This window comes from Panthera uncia (assembly GCF_023721935.1).
Source record: "Panthera uncia isolate 11264 chromosome A3 unlocalized genomic scaffold, Puncia_PCG_1.0 HiC_scaffold_11, whole genome shotgun sequence".
Lineage (NCBI taxonomy): Eukaryota > Metazoa > Chordata > Mammalia > Carnivora > Felidae > Panthera > Panthera uncia.
The window spans coordinates 13,697,990-13,711,690 of record NW_026057578.1 but is presented as its reverse complement, the minus strand read 5'-3'; the positions used below and the strand labels follow the sequence as shown (position 1 = coordinate 13,711,690).

The following is a 13,701-nucleotide window of genomic DNA, read 5'->3' as shown; positions in this document are numbered from 1 at the left end:
ACAGACAACTCCGTCTCGTTCATAGGTATGGCCTTTCTCTAGAGTAGACAATGAGAAGTAGAATTACTAAGTTCCCTTTTATTTTTTTTTAAGTTTATTTATTTTGAGAGAGAGAGAGCATGCGAGCAGGGGAGGGGCAGAGAGAGAAGGAGACAGAAAGAATCCCAAGCAGGCTCTGCGAGGAGCCCCAACTCACAAACCGAACCCCGAGATCCTGACCTGAACTGAGACCGAGAGTCAGACGTTCCACCGACTGAGCCACCCAGGTGCCCCACGTTCCCTTTTATTTAGTTGTTTTTTTTTTTTAATCCAGGAAATATACGCATATAGTTTAAAACTCATATAGTTCTACAAAGAAAAGGGTCCTCAGTGGACCCCACCACACCGTTTCTTTCTGCCCAGAGGCCACAACCTTCCACTCTTGCTGATTCTTTCGGTATTTACCTCCAAATTTCTGAGTAGCTTGCTTCTGGTACCACTCCTTGATTTTTTTTTTTTTTTTCCTGTTTTAGGCATGCTCCCTGGCCTCCCAAGCTAGAAGATGCGAATTGAGCTCTCTTTTCTCGCCCCAGCCCCCATCGCACACACGCAGATTTTCTCTCCACATCCTGCCAGTATCGATAAGACACAATTCCAGCTTTATCGATACTGAGTATTTGCCTTCGTCTAACCATACAAAATACTTTTCACAGACAGACCCTTCCGCATACAATAATTACTTTTCCTGTTTCGTGTGCTGGCCTGGGAGTTGACGTTTTTCTACATAAATCCTTTTAGCAGCTGAGTGTGGATGGCAGCTTCTCCCTTCTTGTCTAGCGTGCTGCGGGCTGGTCATCCGTGGTTAGGTGCACAGCCTTGCCAAGAAGGAATGTGCAGTTTTGCAGAGGTAAAATGGTTCGGGGATGAGTCATGCGTGGAAACCCCCCCAAAGTCCTTTCCCGGGTCACAGAACGATTCCCTGCTTGGCCCTGAAACGTTTGTTTTCCTTATCTTCCCTTCATTTTTCACTGAGCCCTCTACCCCGCCGCCTTCCAGCCAGGACCCAGAGTGCTAAGCTTTGGCTTTGGGGGCCCTAATGAGGTGTTTCACCTAATGGCTGCGTTCCTGGGCTTGATTCTTCACAGTTGTGTGTGTGAAGCTGACGTCACCAGCGACATGTTTTTCCCTTTTTCTTTAAGGGTCAAGAAGGGTTTACGTCGTTAATTATTTATTTTTTATAATAGAGGTCAGACAGCCGCCCGGGGAAAAATGCAAACAGGAAAAGAAGTATATGGAGTGACAGGCAGCACAAGGTCCCCTGCACGCCTCCTTCAACCCCCGCCCCTCCAAGCCCTCCTCAGAAGCAGTTTTGGTCTGGGGCCACACGACGTGGGTTCAAATCCCCGCACTCCACCAGCTGCAGGGCCTTGAGCAAGTTACCCAACCGTTTGGGGCCTCCGTTTTCTCATCTGTAAAATGGGAACATAATAATGCTCAACCCCTAAGTCTTTGTGGGAATTAAATGGATTCATTTGTAAAGTGGCACCGAGAAAGCACTTAATAGATACAAACCAGGAATATCACTAAGTGTTGTAGATCCTTTTAGACCAGTGGTTCTCAACCTTGGCTGCATGTTGAAATCGGGTAGGGAGCTTTAAACATCCCTGATGCCTGGACCCCACCCTCAGAAATTCTGATTTGATTGGTCTATGGTGGGGCCTTGAGCATCAGGAGTTTTGAATGCTCTTAATCATGACGGCGTGCAGCCAGAGCTGAGAACCATCGTGCCCAGTATTTTTCATGTGCATCAGTTGGGATGGGTGAGGTTATGCTGCAGTAACAAACATCCCCTGAATCTCATCTGCTTCTCTTTCATGCCCATTCTGATCTGCTGCAGCTCTGACCCACATTGTCTTGCCTCTGGAACATTTAGTCTTGTGAACTGGGAAGAGAGAGCCTGACCAACCATGCACTCACTCTGAAAGCTTCTGACCACAGCTGAAGCATGACTTCTGCCAACACAAGTCACATGGTCACATCTAAGTTCAACAGGGAGGGTATATATCAGGGGCCAGCAGACTTTTCCTGCAAAGGGTCAGAGAGTAAATATTTCAGTCTCTACAGGACACTGGGGCTGTGTGGCTCCTGCTCACCTCCGCCTTCAAAAGGCAAAAGCAACCACAGACAATACACTGTTTAAAAATGTAAAAAAAAAAAAAAAAAAAAGTCAGGGCGCCGGGGTGGCTCAGCCGGTTGAGCATCCGACTTCAGCTCAGGTCATGATCTCACAGTTCGAGAGTTCAAGCCCTGCGTCAGGCTCACCACTGTCAGCACGGAGCCTGATGCGGACCCTCTGTCTCCCACTCTCTACCCCTCCCCCACTCGTTCACGCGCATGCACTCTCTCTCTCAAATAAGTAAACATATATATATTTTTTAATGTAAAAAGCCGTTCTTAGCTCATAAGCCATACACAAACAGGCAGCAGGCCAGATTGGGCCCGTGGGGGTAGGGTACCAACCCCCAGTGAGGATCCCCCTCCTACAGGGCAAAGCTCCCCAGGAAGGGACCCCAAATATGGGTGATCAGTAATGCAGTCTACCATAGCACGTGCATAGAAAAGAGAGGGAGGGGGAAAGAAGGGACCCTTCATTGCACAGTTGGGTTTCACACATAACGTGGTGCGATCTGCTTTTGTTACTTAATACCTTGGAGGTAGATTCAAGTACTCTTAGCATGACTTCACTTTTTTAATCAAATGGGCTAGGTTTCCAGGGTATGGATGGACCATAATGGGGTTTAGTTTGTGTGCTCATTTTTCTTTTTTTTAAGTTTATTTCTTTATTCTTGAGACAGAGAGAGAGAGAGAGAGCAGGGGAGGGATAGAGAGAGAGAGCAAGAGAGAATCCCGAGCAGGCTCGCGGAGCCCGACACGGGGCTCCATTGCACAAACCCTGAGATCAGGACCTAGAGAAATCAAGAGTCAGACTCTTAACTGACTGAGACACCCAGGGCACCCTGTGTGCTCATTTTTGTAATTAATCCATTTGCTAGATAACAGAGGGACTTCGTGTATCGGGAAGAGTAAGACAGCATCCATAGAGAGATTGTCATAAAGAGAGAATCGACAGGCCGGCTCTCCCAGTGGGCTTACATAGTTTACGTTGCTTCCCCTGCAGTCGTCCGGGCCTCCCGGAAAGCAGGAGGGCCGGGAGGGAACCTTTGAAAACGCATTGACACAGCCTAGGCCGCGTGTGAGCCCCTCAGAACCGACCTGGGCTGCCTGACAGGGGCGGGATGGGACGGGGGAGGCCCCGCTGGCGTGTGACTCTGTCCTTTCTTTCTACCAGGACACCACGACGTCCGTGCGCATCGGCCTGATGATGGAAGAAATGATCTTCAACCTTGCAGATACCCATCTGTTCTTCAACGACCTGGAGGTTTGGAACTGCCCGTTTTGTGTCATAGTCGCCGTAGTTGGTGGCCTGTGTCTGGTTTCAGGGGAAGAGACACTGCTTCTTCTCTTTTCTGTGTTTCCTTTTTCCTTTGGAGGCTAGAAGCTTTTGCTGACAACCCCCAAGAAGCCACAAAACCGTGGCCAGCGCCAATTTATTGAAAACACGCTTGACCAGCTGATCTCCCCAGCTCCCCCCTGTGGCTAATGGGCGGCTCTCTGCCCTGGTGGTGACGTCCACGGCCGTTTCGCTGATCTAATAGACTGTGTAGTTTCTTCCTCCCGAAATTTGCTATTTAATAAGTTTGTTAAGGCAAATTAGTACAGATCCTCCTGGGTCAGTAATAATGAGCAGCGGGCCGGCATGGAAGCTTTTAAAAGCAATTTACATCCCCCTGAAAACGTGTTTTACAAAGAGAGTGAGCGCAGACAGAGGGACCGTGCTTATTCAGTGTCAGCTCCTGGGCCCCGAAGCCAGTGGCAAAGGACACAGGGAAAAGGGGGAGGACAGCGTCAGAAATAAGTTTGAATCCTTTGTTTATACCCGGCCTGTGGCAGAAAGATTTGAGAAGAACTTCAAATAAAAAAACATATTTAAAATTGAACTATTAAAGCAAAGGCGGAGCGATAGAAAGCTAAGGGTAAGGCACTTGTGCAAAAATATCTGGCTGAGGCCACCACCTGCAATTAAGTTCAGAGGTTAATCTCTGAGCTTCCTGGTAGCCAAAGCGAGGAGGGAAAAGCGATGCATTCCTTAGCTCTGATGAAAGAGCAAGCAGCTTTCACCAAGGTGAAGAAGGGTTCTTTGGGTTGATAAGAGGATTAATGTGGGGACCTTCTGGCTTTGAAAATTGTATTTGCATGATTGGTTTAACAGATTGAAAAAGGAAGTGAACCCAAAGTTATACTGCGTGTGAAAGAACACTCCTATTTATCTTAGCAGGGGTATTTTTTTCCTGGAATCAAAACGCCCTGGGACTAGCCTGTAAAGCAGGCCTATCAAGGCTATGAATTCCAGAACTGTCCTGGTGGGCCCAGAGCATGAGTCCTATTTACCATCAGGAAAGGATACAGGTTTTCCTTTCTGGTCTGCAGCCCTGGATCCCCAGAGGAGGAAACCCTTGCCGAAATGAACAATCTTGTGTTCCGTGCAGCCTAGGCAAGCCATTTGGGCCTCAGCCTTCCCATCTGTGAAATGGAATTGATGTTCTCTGTCCAACATCTATTTTAAAGAGAGGGTCTGTGTACAAACTCATCGACGCATTGATGACAAAAGAGAACACTGGCACAGTGGGGAGTCCGTGAGCCATCAGACCCAGGACTGTCCCTTTAGCCAGATGCAATGTGCAGGCTCCCTTTACAATGACCTCTCGTGTCTTGGGGAAAAGAGAGAGCAGGGAGGGGGAGAGGGAGAGAATAAATGAGCAAAACAACAAAACAGACGTGGTAATTGAATTCAGCAAGGATTTATGGAGCCTAATATAATCAAGAGCGGGCTGCCTGCAAATAGCGAAACCTGATTGGTTTTAGCAAAAGAGAAAAGGAATTTATTGGCTCTTGTACTTAGAAAGTCAAGGGTAGATTTGGTCTCTCACGATCTCCTCCTTAGAATGTTGGTTCCATGAAGGCAGAAACCACCGCTGTATCACCTTCAGTCCCCAGAGCCTCAGCAGTAAACAGCCAAACAAATCCATCCGTGAGAAAGTTCATTTAATGAAAAGGGTGTAAAGAAAAGAAAAGAATGAGATATGATAGTGAGTGATGGGCGACAGGCGGGTAGGGTTGGGGGGCAGCATTCTCGAGGGAGCCAGGGAAGGCTTCTCGGAAGGCAAATTAACACCAGACACACAGTAGGGGCTTTCTCAGCGTCGGTTGAACCGGAGGCTCAGAGCCGGGCATTATGCTGGACGACTGACGTGTGTGTGTTTCGAGGCAATGTCTTCAGCCTTCCCCCTCTGCCGTTCCTCCTTGGCCCCGGAGTGGAAGTCACACCTCTTGGCGAACGGATTTCATGGCCAACTGGAGCTCCTAGGGAAGCCAGTTTGGTTTTCTTCTCTGAATTTTTTTCAAACCTGCCCCCAGTGCCAGAGGCCCCCAGGGCACCTCGGCAGAATTGCAACCACGCTACCCGATGGAGAAGTTGAGACTCACAGGAGCGCAAACAGTTCGCTTGCTGGTGTGGGGAGCCCTGTGTCAGAATCCGGGGGGGAGGGCAGCCTCCCGGGGCTCCCCGAGGAGCCTGATGGGACTCGGGAGAGGTGCTTGGTGCCAGTGCCCGCCTGGACGGTGGGGTTTAGAAGACAGAGTGCAGAAGACCCCTTTCTGCTCTGAGCCTGCACTGCCGTCTATAAATCGGGGTTGGCTCTCGCGTGCGGTTTAAGGGAAAGCTGCCGTTTGCCGGGCCCTCCTCTAAGTGCCGTGGATCCAGCGGCAAACGATACGCAACAAGATCCCCGCCCTCGAAGCACGGACCTTCCAGTGCGGGACGCGCAATATAAACAACTGAATATGTACCGTCAGACGAAGGGCCCCCGCCGGAGACCAGCAGAGTCAGGGAGGAAAGGAGATGGTCCCGGGGCTATGACTTCACTTGATGCAAGCAGGCCAGGCTTCTCTCCCGCTTGAGCAGACACCTGAACGAGGTGAGGGAGCCGTGTGGGTGTCCCGGCAGGGAGTGTGCTGGGCAGAGAGAACAGCAGGGCAGAGGCCTTGAGGCCTGGCCAAAGTTGGCAGGTTCCTGAAACAGGGAGGCTGGAGCGTCAGCAGGGGGGAGTACGGTGGGAGGGGGGGGGGGGGGCCAAGGTGGGTGCATCCTGAGGCATTGGGTGATATTCTCAGGGTGACTGGAAGCCCCTGGAGGGTTTTGAGCAGGAGAGCTCCACCATCCGACTTGGGGTTCAGAGGCTCCCTGTGGCTGCCGGGGGAAAGCAGGGATCTGCCTCTGGCCAAGTCAGGTGCCCGGCCCCCCGTGTGAATGCACTCGAGGGGAAGAATCGGAAGAATCGGACTGGCAGACACAGACTAGGTGTCATGTTCAGCTGCAGCTCAGGCTAGCCAGGGTACGCGTCCCAAGTCTAGGGCGGGCACCTGCTCATCAGCCCCGTCTGCCTTTGAGCCTGGCCCCACCAGTCCCTGGCTGTGTGCCCCGGGCAGGTTTCTCCCTCTCCTTTGGCCTCAGTCACCTCATCTGCTAAGTGGGTAGAAGGGAAGCCCCTCCCTTCCAGGGCTGTAATGATGATGGGAGATAGATGGAAGCCGTCCGCACGGAGCCCAGCACGCTGTACGTGAGCCGTAAATGGGCCTCTGCCCTGCGTGTGCCACTGGGATGGGGGGGTGGGGGGGCCATGGTGCGAGGGCAATTTAAATAGTCATTTATGCTACTGTGAGCTAGAAGAATACAGCTAGCTCGCCCAACTCTGGATTTTACAATGATTCAGAAACGGTACGCGCAATACAGAGATAGCTGGAGCCTGGGCGCAAATACCCACAAGTACCTCCCGCCTCTCTCGCGGCCACCTCACCTTGGAGCAGGAGCTGCTCGTAGGGCCGTAAAATCCAGGGAAGGGACCCCCGTCCAAAATGTTGGCTGGGTTGCCATGCAGGGTGTGGGCTTGATTGACGCCCGTGTGTTTAGGGCTCAAGAGCCGTGGCGACCGTCCTCAGGACGCACTGAACTGCGCTCACCCTGAAAGCCCTTTCGTGGGGAGCCTCCCGAGCTGCCACTTCCTAGAGGGGTGCATGAGTCACGGCCAAAGCAGGTGCTGGACCCAGCCCTGTGGCCTCCATCCCAGCTGAGCAGAGAACACAGCCCTCTTGGGTTTGATGTGCAGGCTCAGGCTGCAGGGGAGGAGATGCCAGTTAACGTGGCCCCAGTATGAAAAACACATGGCAGGCCCGAACTAGACAAAGTACTGTCCTTACTTCTTCCGGCCTTCCCTCTTTGCCTGCTTCCTCCCTCCCCTGCTTCGATCTTAGCTTGCATTCTCTCTCTTCTCTCTCTCTTTCTCTCTTCTCCCCCGCCACAGAACCCAGCCCATCTGTTCTTTCCTTTTACTTCTCTCCCACCCCCTTCTTTTTTTCTTCCTTCCATTCTTTGTTCCTTTACCCATCCTCTGATCTCTCCCTCTCTCCGTCCATCCACCTGTATTTCCAGCCTATCATTTTCAGCCACCTGGCCCTTTTCCCTTCCATCCATCAGTCCACCCCCCAACTCATTCACCCAACTATCCATTCTTCCATCTTCCCATCCATGTATTTTCCATCTTTCTTCTTTCCGTTGATTCCCTAACTTCCCTCCATCTGTCTTTCTTCCCTTCCTGTCTTCTGTCCATCCACATAGCCTTCCTTCTTCCTTCCTTCCACCTTGTATTCCTCCCATTAACATCTACTGCCCATCTGTTGTGGACAAGGGGCTCTGGTCACAGACATGAGCCAGGTATGGCGCCCCTGTGCACCTCCTGGTAAGGGACACACACATAACACACCATCATAGAACAGGTGGGCTAGGACTGCTCTGATGGGCATTCCCAAGGTTGCTCAGCAGAAGCCCAAAGTAGGAAGTGATTAAGTAACCCTTCTGGCTGGGATGAGGGGAACAAGGGAACCATCAAAGAGGAGGAGCTACTTTAGCTGGGTATTAAAGAAAAAGTAAGGATTTGCTGCGGGGGGTTGGGGGGTGGGGAGATGGGGAGGAAGTACAGGAGAGAGACACTTGGGAGAAGAGTATTCCCAGGCCAGGGAACAGCGTGTGCAAAGGTGAAGAGGCAAGATATGGATTTGCATGTTTGGAGAACATACAATACAGCAGAAGTTAATACTCCTGCAGACAGACCCCATTTTTATTAACTTGTTTCACCTTCATAGATGGAAACGTGCGTCAGAAGTACCAGCCAGTCACTTCAGCAACTTAGAGACAAAATCTGGCTTGCAGAATTTACAGCTTGAGGGTGATTGTTCAGGTCATACTCCCATCTGTTAAGGGTGCGTGAACCCCTGAAAATGCATGCAGCATAGTGTATGTGTACAAGTATGTCTCTAGAGAGGGTGGTGGGAAAATCTCATTACCCTATAGGGTTAAGATCCGCCCCAATATTAAACCTTGTAGCTTTGGGACATGCAGTAGTTCAGTCTCTTTTTCTATCTCCCTGTAACCCCAACGAAACCAAGAGAAGGCAAAAGGAAAGTATACTCAGAACTGAATTAGGACCCAGCTCCTTTGGGAAAAGATATTTTGGAGTGAATATGGGAGCCCTCGGAGCTCTCTGCCTGGGGCCAGGCTCCCTCCAGGTGTCAGCTGGGAGGCGGGGAGTACAGGTTGCCCCCCTGGCTAGTTCAAAGTGTTGCCAGTAGCAGGAAGAAAGCAGAATCCCGACCATTCCCCTGCCCCCACACTCATCCACGCTGGGGGACATCAGTACCCACAGGTGACAGCAGCAGCGACGAGACCCTGGCCTTTATACCGAAGCCAGTCTCTGCCTGTCCAAAGACTGGGTGACTGCAGGAACTTCCAGCAGGAAGAGAGACAGACGTCCCTTTCTTTGACCCACCCCAGAATGCATGTGGTGATTGGAAAAGTGAGCTTGGCAGAGAACCATGATACTCAAAGCAGAGCAAACGCCCACAGAATAAGGTAGTGGTGGAGGCCCAGGCTTTGAAGATTTTGGTTTATACCCCGCTTTGCCACCCCCGAATGATCTTAGACACCGTGACTTCAACTTTCCGGGCCTCAGTTTCCATTCCTGTAAAATGAGAAGTAAAACACGTCTTGTGGATCGTTTTAAGACCAGAGCTGGAGTGGGTAAGGCCCTTATCCCGGTGCCCAGTGCCGGCTCCCTACGAGGATTGGGTGTGCTGGTGCGCGGGGTGCCTGGCACGCGGTAAGTGCCCGACAATGGCGGCTGAGATGATGTCAGTTGTAACTGCACCTGCAGGATTGGCCGCGGTCTGTCCTGTGCCCCCGTGCAGAGCAGTGAAAGGTCTCCATCAAGTCTTAGAGACGGCCTGAGAGGTGGGAGTTGCCAAGGAGCAAGTCTAGATCCAGACCTGGGAATGGACCCACTGGGTGTTTGGACCTCAGCTTCAGGGACCTCTGGGCTCATGACTTTTTGAAATGACTTTGATGGGTACAAAAACCCAGAGGATGAGCTACACACTCCCCCTGTCCAGTGGGCCTTTATCAGAGGCAATAGGACGTAATGATTGAGAGCAAAGATTCCGGGGCCAGATGGCCTCGGTCCATATCTCAGCTCTGCACTTACAAGCTGTGTGACCTCAGGTAGTTTCCTTAACCTCTCTGTGCCTGTCATCATCTGCAACATGGGGGTAATAATAGCCACCTCATAAGATTACTATGAGAATTAAGTGAATTAATGTATATACAGCACCTAGAACATAATGGCACTACATAACTGATGGTGATTAGCATTATTTTATTATAACAATTTTTATTACCATTATGTGCATATAGAATCATCACCTACACGGGCGCCTGGGTCGCTCAGTCGGTTAAGCATCTGACTTCAGCTCAGGTCATGATCTCACAGTTCATGGGTTCAAGCCCCACGTCGGGCTCTGTGCTGGCAGCTCAGGGCCTAGAGCCCGCTTCGGATTCTGTGTCTCCCTCTCTCTCAGCCCCTCCTCTGTTCATGCTCTGTCTCTCTCTCTCTCTCTCTCTCTCTCTCAAAAATAAATAAACATTTTAAAAAAATTTGGTAAAGAATCATCACCTGCAAAGGTGCCAGGAATTTGTGCACAACCATGTGTAGTCAGTCATGTTTATTTTCCCCCATTTTATAGATGAGGAAACTAAAGTTTAGAGAGGGTGAGATATTTGCCCATGCTCACAGCAGCTATGTTAAGCCCAAGATTCAAACCTGAATTTGCTGGGCTCCAAGGTCTGCACTCTTGAAAAAAAACAAATCTTCAAAACAAGAATTCATTATTCCTATTTCAAGATACTATAACTTCGATTAAAAATAAATTTGAGGGGCGCCTGGGTGGCGCAGTCGGTTAAGCGTCCGACTTCAGCCAGGTCACGATCTCGCGGTCCGTGAGTTCGAGCCCCGCGTCAGGCTCTGGGCTGACGGCTCAGAGCCTGGAGCCTGTTTCCGATTCTGTGTCTCCCTCTCTCTCTGCCCCTCCCCCGTTCGTGCTCTGTCTCTCTCTGTCCCAAAAATAAAAAAAATAAAAAATAAATAAAAAAAAATTAAAAAAACGTTGAAAAAAAAGAAAAAAATAAATAAATTTGAGGTGGGGCGCCTGGGTGGCTCAGTCAATTAAGCATCCAACTCTTGATTTCAGCTCAAGTCGTGATCTCGCGGTTCAGGGGATCGAGCCCTGTGTTGGGCTCTGTGCTGACAGTGTGGAGCCTGCTTGGGGTTTTTTCTCTCCCTCTCTCTCTGCCCCCACCCTGCTCGCACACGCTCTCTCTCTTAAAGATAAATAAATTTCTTTAAAAAATGAAAAAGTAATAATTAATTAATTTGAGGAGCACCCGGGTGGCTCAGTCAATTAAGCATCCGACTCTTGATTTCGGCTCATTGTGATCTTACGGGATTGGGACCCGTGTTGGGCTCTGCACTGTACCCCTGCCCGGGATTCTTTCGCTCTCTCTCTGCCCCTCCCTTGCTCTCTCTCTCTCTCTCTCTCTCTGCCTCTCAAAGGAATAAATAAACATTAATTAATTTTTAATTAGAAAACTTAGGGTCACCTGGGTGGCTCATTTGGTTACACGGCTGACTTTTGATTTTGGCTTAGGTCATGATCTCACGTTTTGTGAGACTGAGCCCCACGCTGGGGTCCGTGCTGAGCCTGAAGCCGACTTGGGATTCCCTCTCTCCTTCTCTCTCTGACCATCCCTGCCCCCAGTCTCTCTCTCTTAAAATAAACATTTAAAAATAAAAAATAAAGTATTTTAAAAAGTAAAATGAATTTGAAAATCTAGACCATTGTAGAATGGCTGAGGTTTTATAGGCAGTGTGATTAGGAGTGTTTCCAAATTCCAGCAAGAGGGCTCTCAGTTTGGGCACGAAAAAGACACAAAACAGGTAATTGTAAGCAAAGGCCAGTGCGGTATGTGGGAGAGGATGGGCATTGTTACCGTTGTTACCATTTCTTCTCAAAGACAAGGCACTGGCAATGTCTGCAACCTCATTATTGTCAATATGGGGTTTTTTTTTAAGTTTGTGTTGAGAGAGAGAGAGCACGCGGGTGCGGGAGGGGCAGAGAGAGAGGGAGAGAGAGAGAATCCCAAGCAGGCTCCGCACTGTCAGCACCGAGCCTGGTGCGGGGCTCGGACCCACACACCATGAGATCGTGACTCAAGCCAAAAGCAAGAGTTGGACGCAGCTGAGCCACCCGGGCACCCCTTTCAGTGTGTCTCAACTGGACCCGAGAGCAGAACCTTCCTGCCAGGAGGATTCATTTGGAAATGGGAGGGAGGGTGCTGGTTGTCACCGGAAGGGGAAGAATTATTGACTGTTAGCAGGCAGGGCCCGGAATGCCAGATAACCCAGCAGTGAGGACAGCGTCCTGGATGAGGAACCAGCACACCCGAAATGCCAGCGGCACCTCGTTGAGAAACTCTGTGCTCAGCCCTTGAGAGCCGTCAGCCAGATGCACCGTATTTCTGGATCCCCTAGTGTCCAGCACAACCCAGGCCTCACGCTGCTTGCTTTTACTCGAAATGCCAAAAAAGAAACCACCAAAAAAAATCTCTCTGTGTGATAGCAAAGGTATTTTCTTACTGAAAGTCACAGTCAAAACCATTTGAAAGCCAGTTCTCTAGAGCAGTCCCGTCCAGTAGATTTTTCTACAACGCTATAAATTTCTGTTCTGTCCAGTACAGTAGCCACTGGCCACATGTGGGTTTGGGGCACTTGAAATAAGTCTAATGCAACTGAGACCCTGAGTGCTTATTTAATGTTACTTAATTTTAACTAATTTGAATGTAAATAGCCACCTGTGGCTAGTGGCCGTTACAGTGGACAGAACCGGACATTTACCTCGTTGTAGAAAGTTCTATCAGTGCCACTCTGGAGTTCTAAACTTACCAGACATGGCCTGTATTTTCAGGGACGATGATGATCATCATCTTAGCTGACGTTTCTGTACCAAACACTGTTCTGAACACTTTACATGTATTACCTCGTTTAATCCCCAACAGTTCCGGAGGCTAAAGTCCCCGACGGAGGTGCTGGCAGATCTCGTTGCTGGCGAGGACTCTCTTCCTGGCTTGTAGAAGGCCTCCTTCTCACTGTCTTCTCATGGCCTCTCTTCAGTGCGGAGACAGAGAACGGGGCTCTGTGGTGTCTCTTCTTATAAGGGCACTCATCTTATTAGATTGGGACGCCACCCTTATGACCTCATTTAACCTTGGTTACTTCCTTGGAGGCCCCATATCCAAACCCAGGCACACTGGGAGTTAGAGCTTCGACACATGATTCGTGGCAGGGGGGATCGCAGACATTCAGTCATAACACCCATTTTACAGGTGAAGAAACTGAGGCACAGAGAGGTTAAGTGAACAGCCCAAAGTCACACAGTTGGCAGTGGCAATATTTAGACCCAGCACTTACTCGCTGTGTTCCGCTGCCTCTCCCAGGGAGAGCAGCTGCCATCTGGCTTGAGAAAGAAGATTCCAGACAGGAAATCTAGACTCAACACGGTGCTGTAGATGATGGGTTCAAAGGGAAAGAGAAAGCAGAGAGGGTTGGTGTAGCCTGGACATGTGGAGAAAGACAAGCAAGGTCTGCCAGCAAGAGGAGAAGAAATTTCCGGCAGAGGGGCCACTGGCTGGCATAGTAGAGCCTGCAACTCTTGATCTCAGGGTTATAAATTCAAGCCCCAAGTTGGCCGTAGAGATTACTTTCTTCAATATCTTAAAGAGAAAAAGAGAGAGAGGGAGGGAAAGAGAAGTTCCCAACATAGAAGACAAAGACAGAAGTTCATCTATGAGTTAGCACATCATCTTCACACTGTAGACGCAAAACAAAAGTCACACAAATAACAACGGAAATCACAACGAACTGAGCTGGCGCCCTCACTCCCCACCCTGAAGGTGAGCAGAGCAATAGACAAGGGGTCGGAATGCATTTCTACAAAGAAGGACGCAGGCCGGGGCTGGGGCTGAGTGGAGGACACAGACAGGAATAATAGTCACAGTGCCAGCTAAAACGCACTGCATGCTGTCCAGAGGGCTTGCCTGCACTCATTCCTTTAGGCCTTACAGGGCCACAGACAGTAAATACAGTTATGTATACCCATTTTAGA

At 50.0% G+C, this 13,701-nt stretch overlaps 1 protein-coding gene across 3 annotated transcripts in view; it reads left to right on the top strand.

Annotated features, from left to right (window-relative positions):
• Nucleotides 1-13,701, top strand: part of EYA2 (EYA transcriptional coactivator and phosphatase 2) — a 257,204-nt gene that overhangs the window by 209,192 nt on the left and 34,311 nt on the right. For all 3 annotated transcript variants that reach the window (XM_049649930.1, XM_049649929.1, XM_049649931.1), the window contains one exon: nt 3,329-3,418. In XM_049649930.1, coding sequence (XP_049505887.1) covers nt 3,329-3,418 — 90 coding nt within the window. The remainder of the gene's footprint in view (nt 1-3,328; nt 3,419-13,701) is intronic.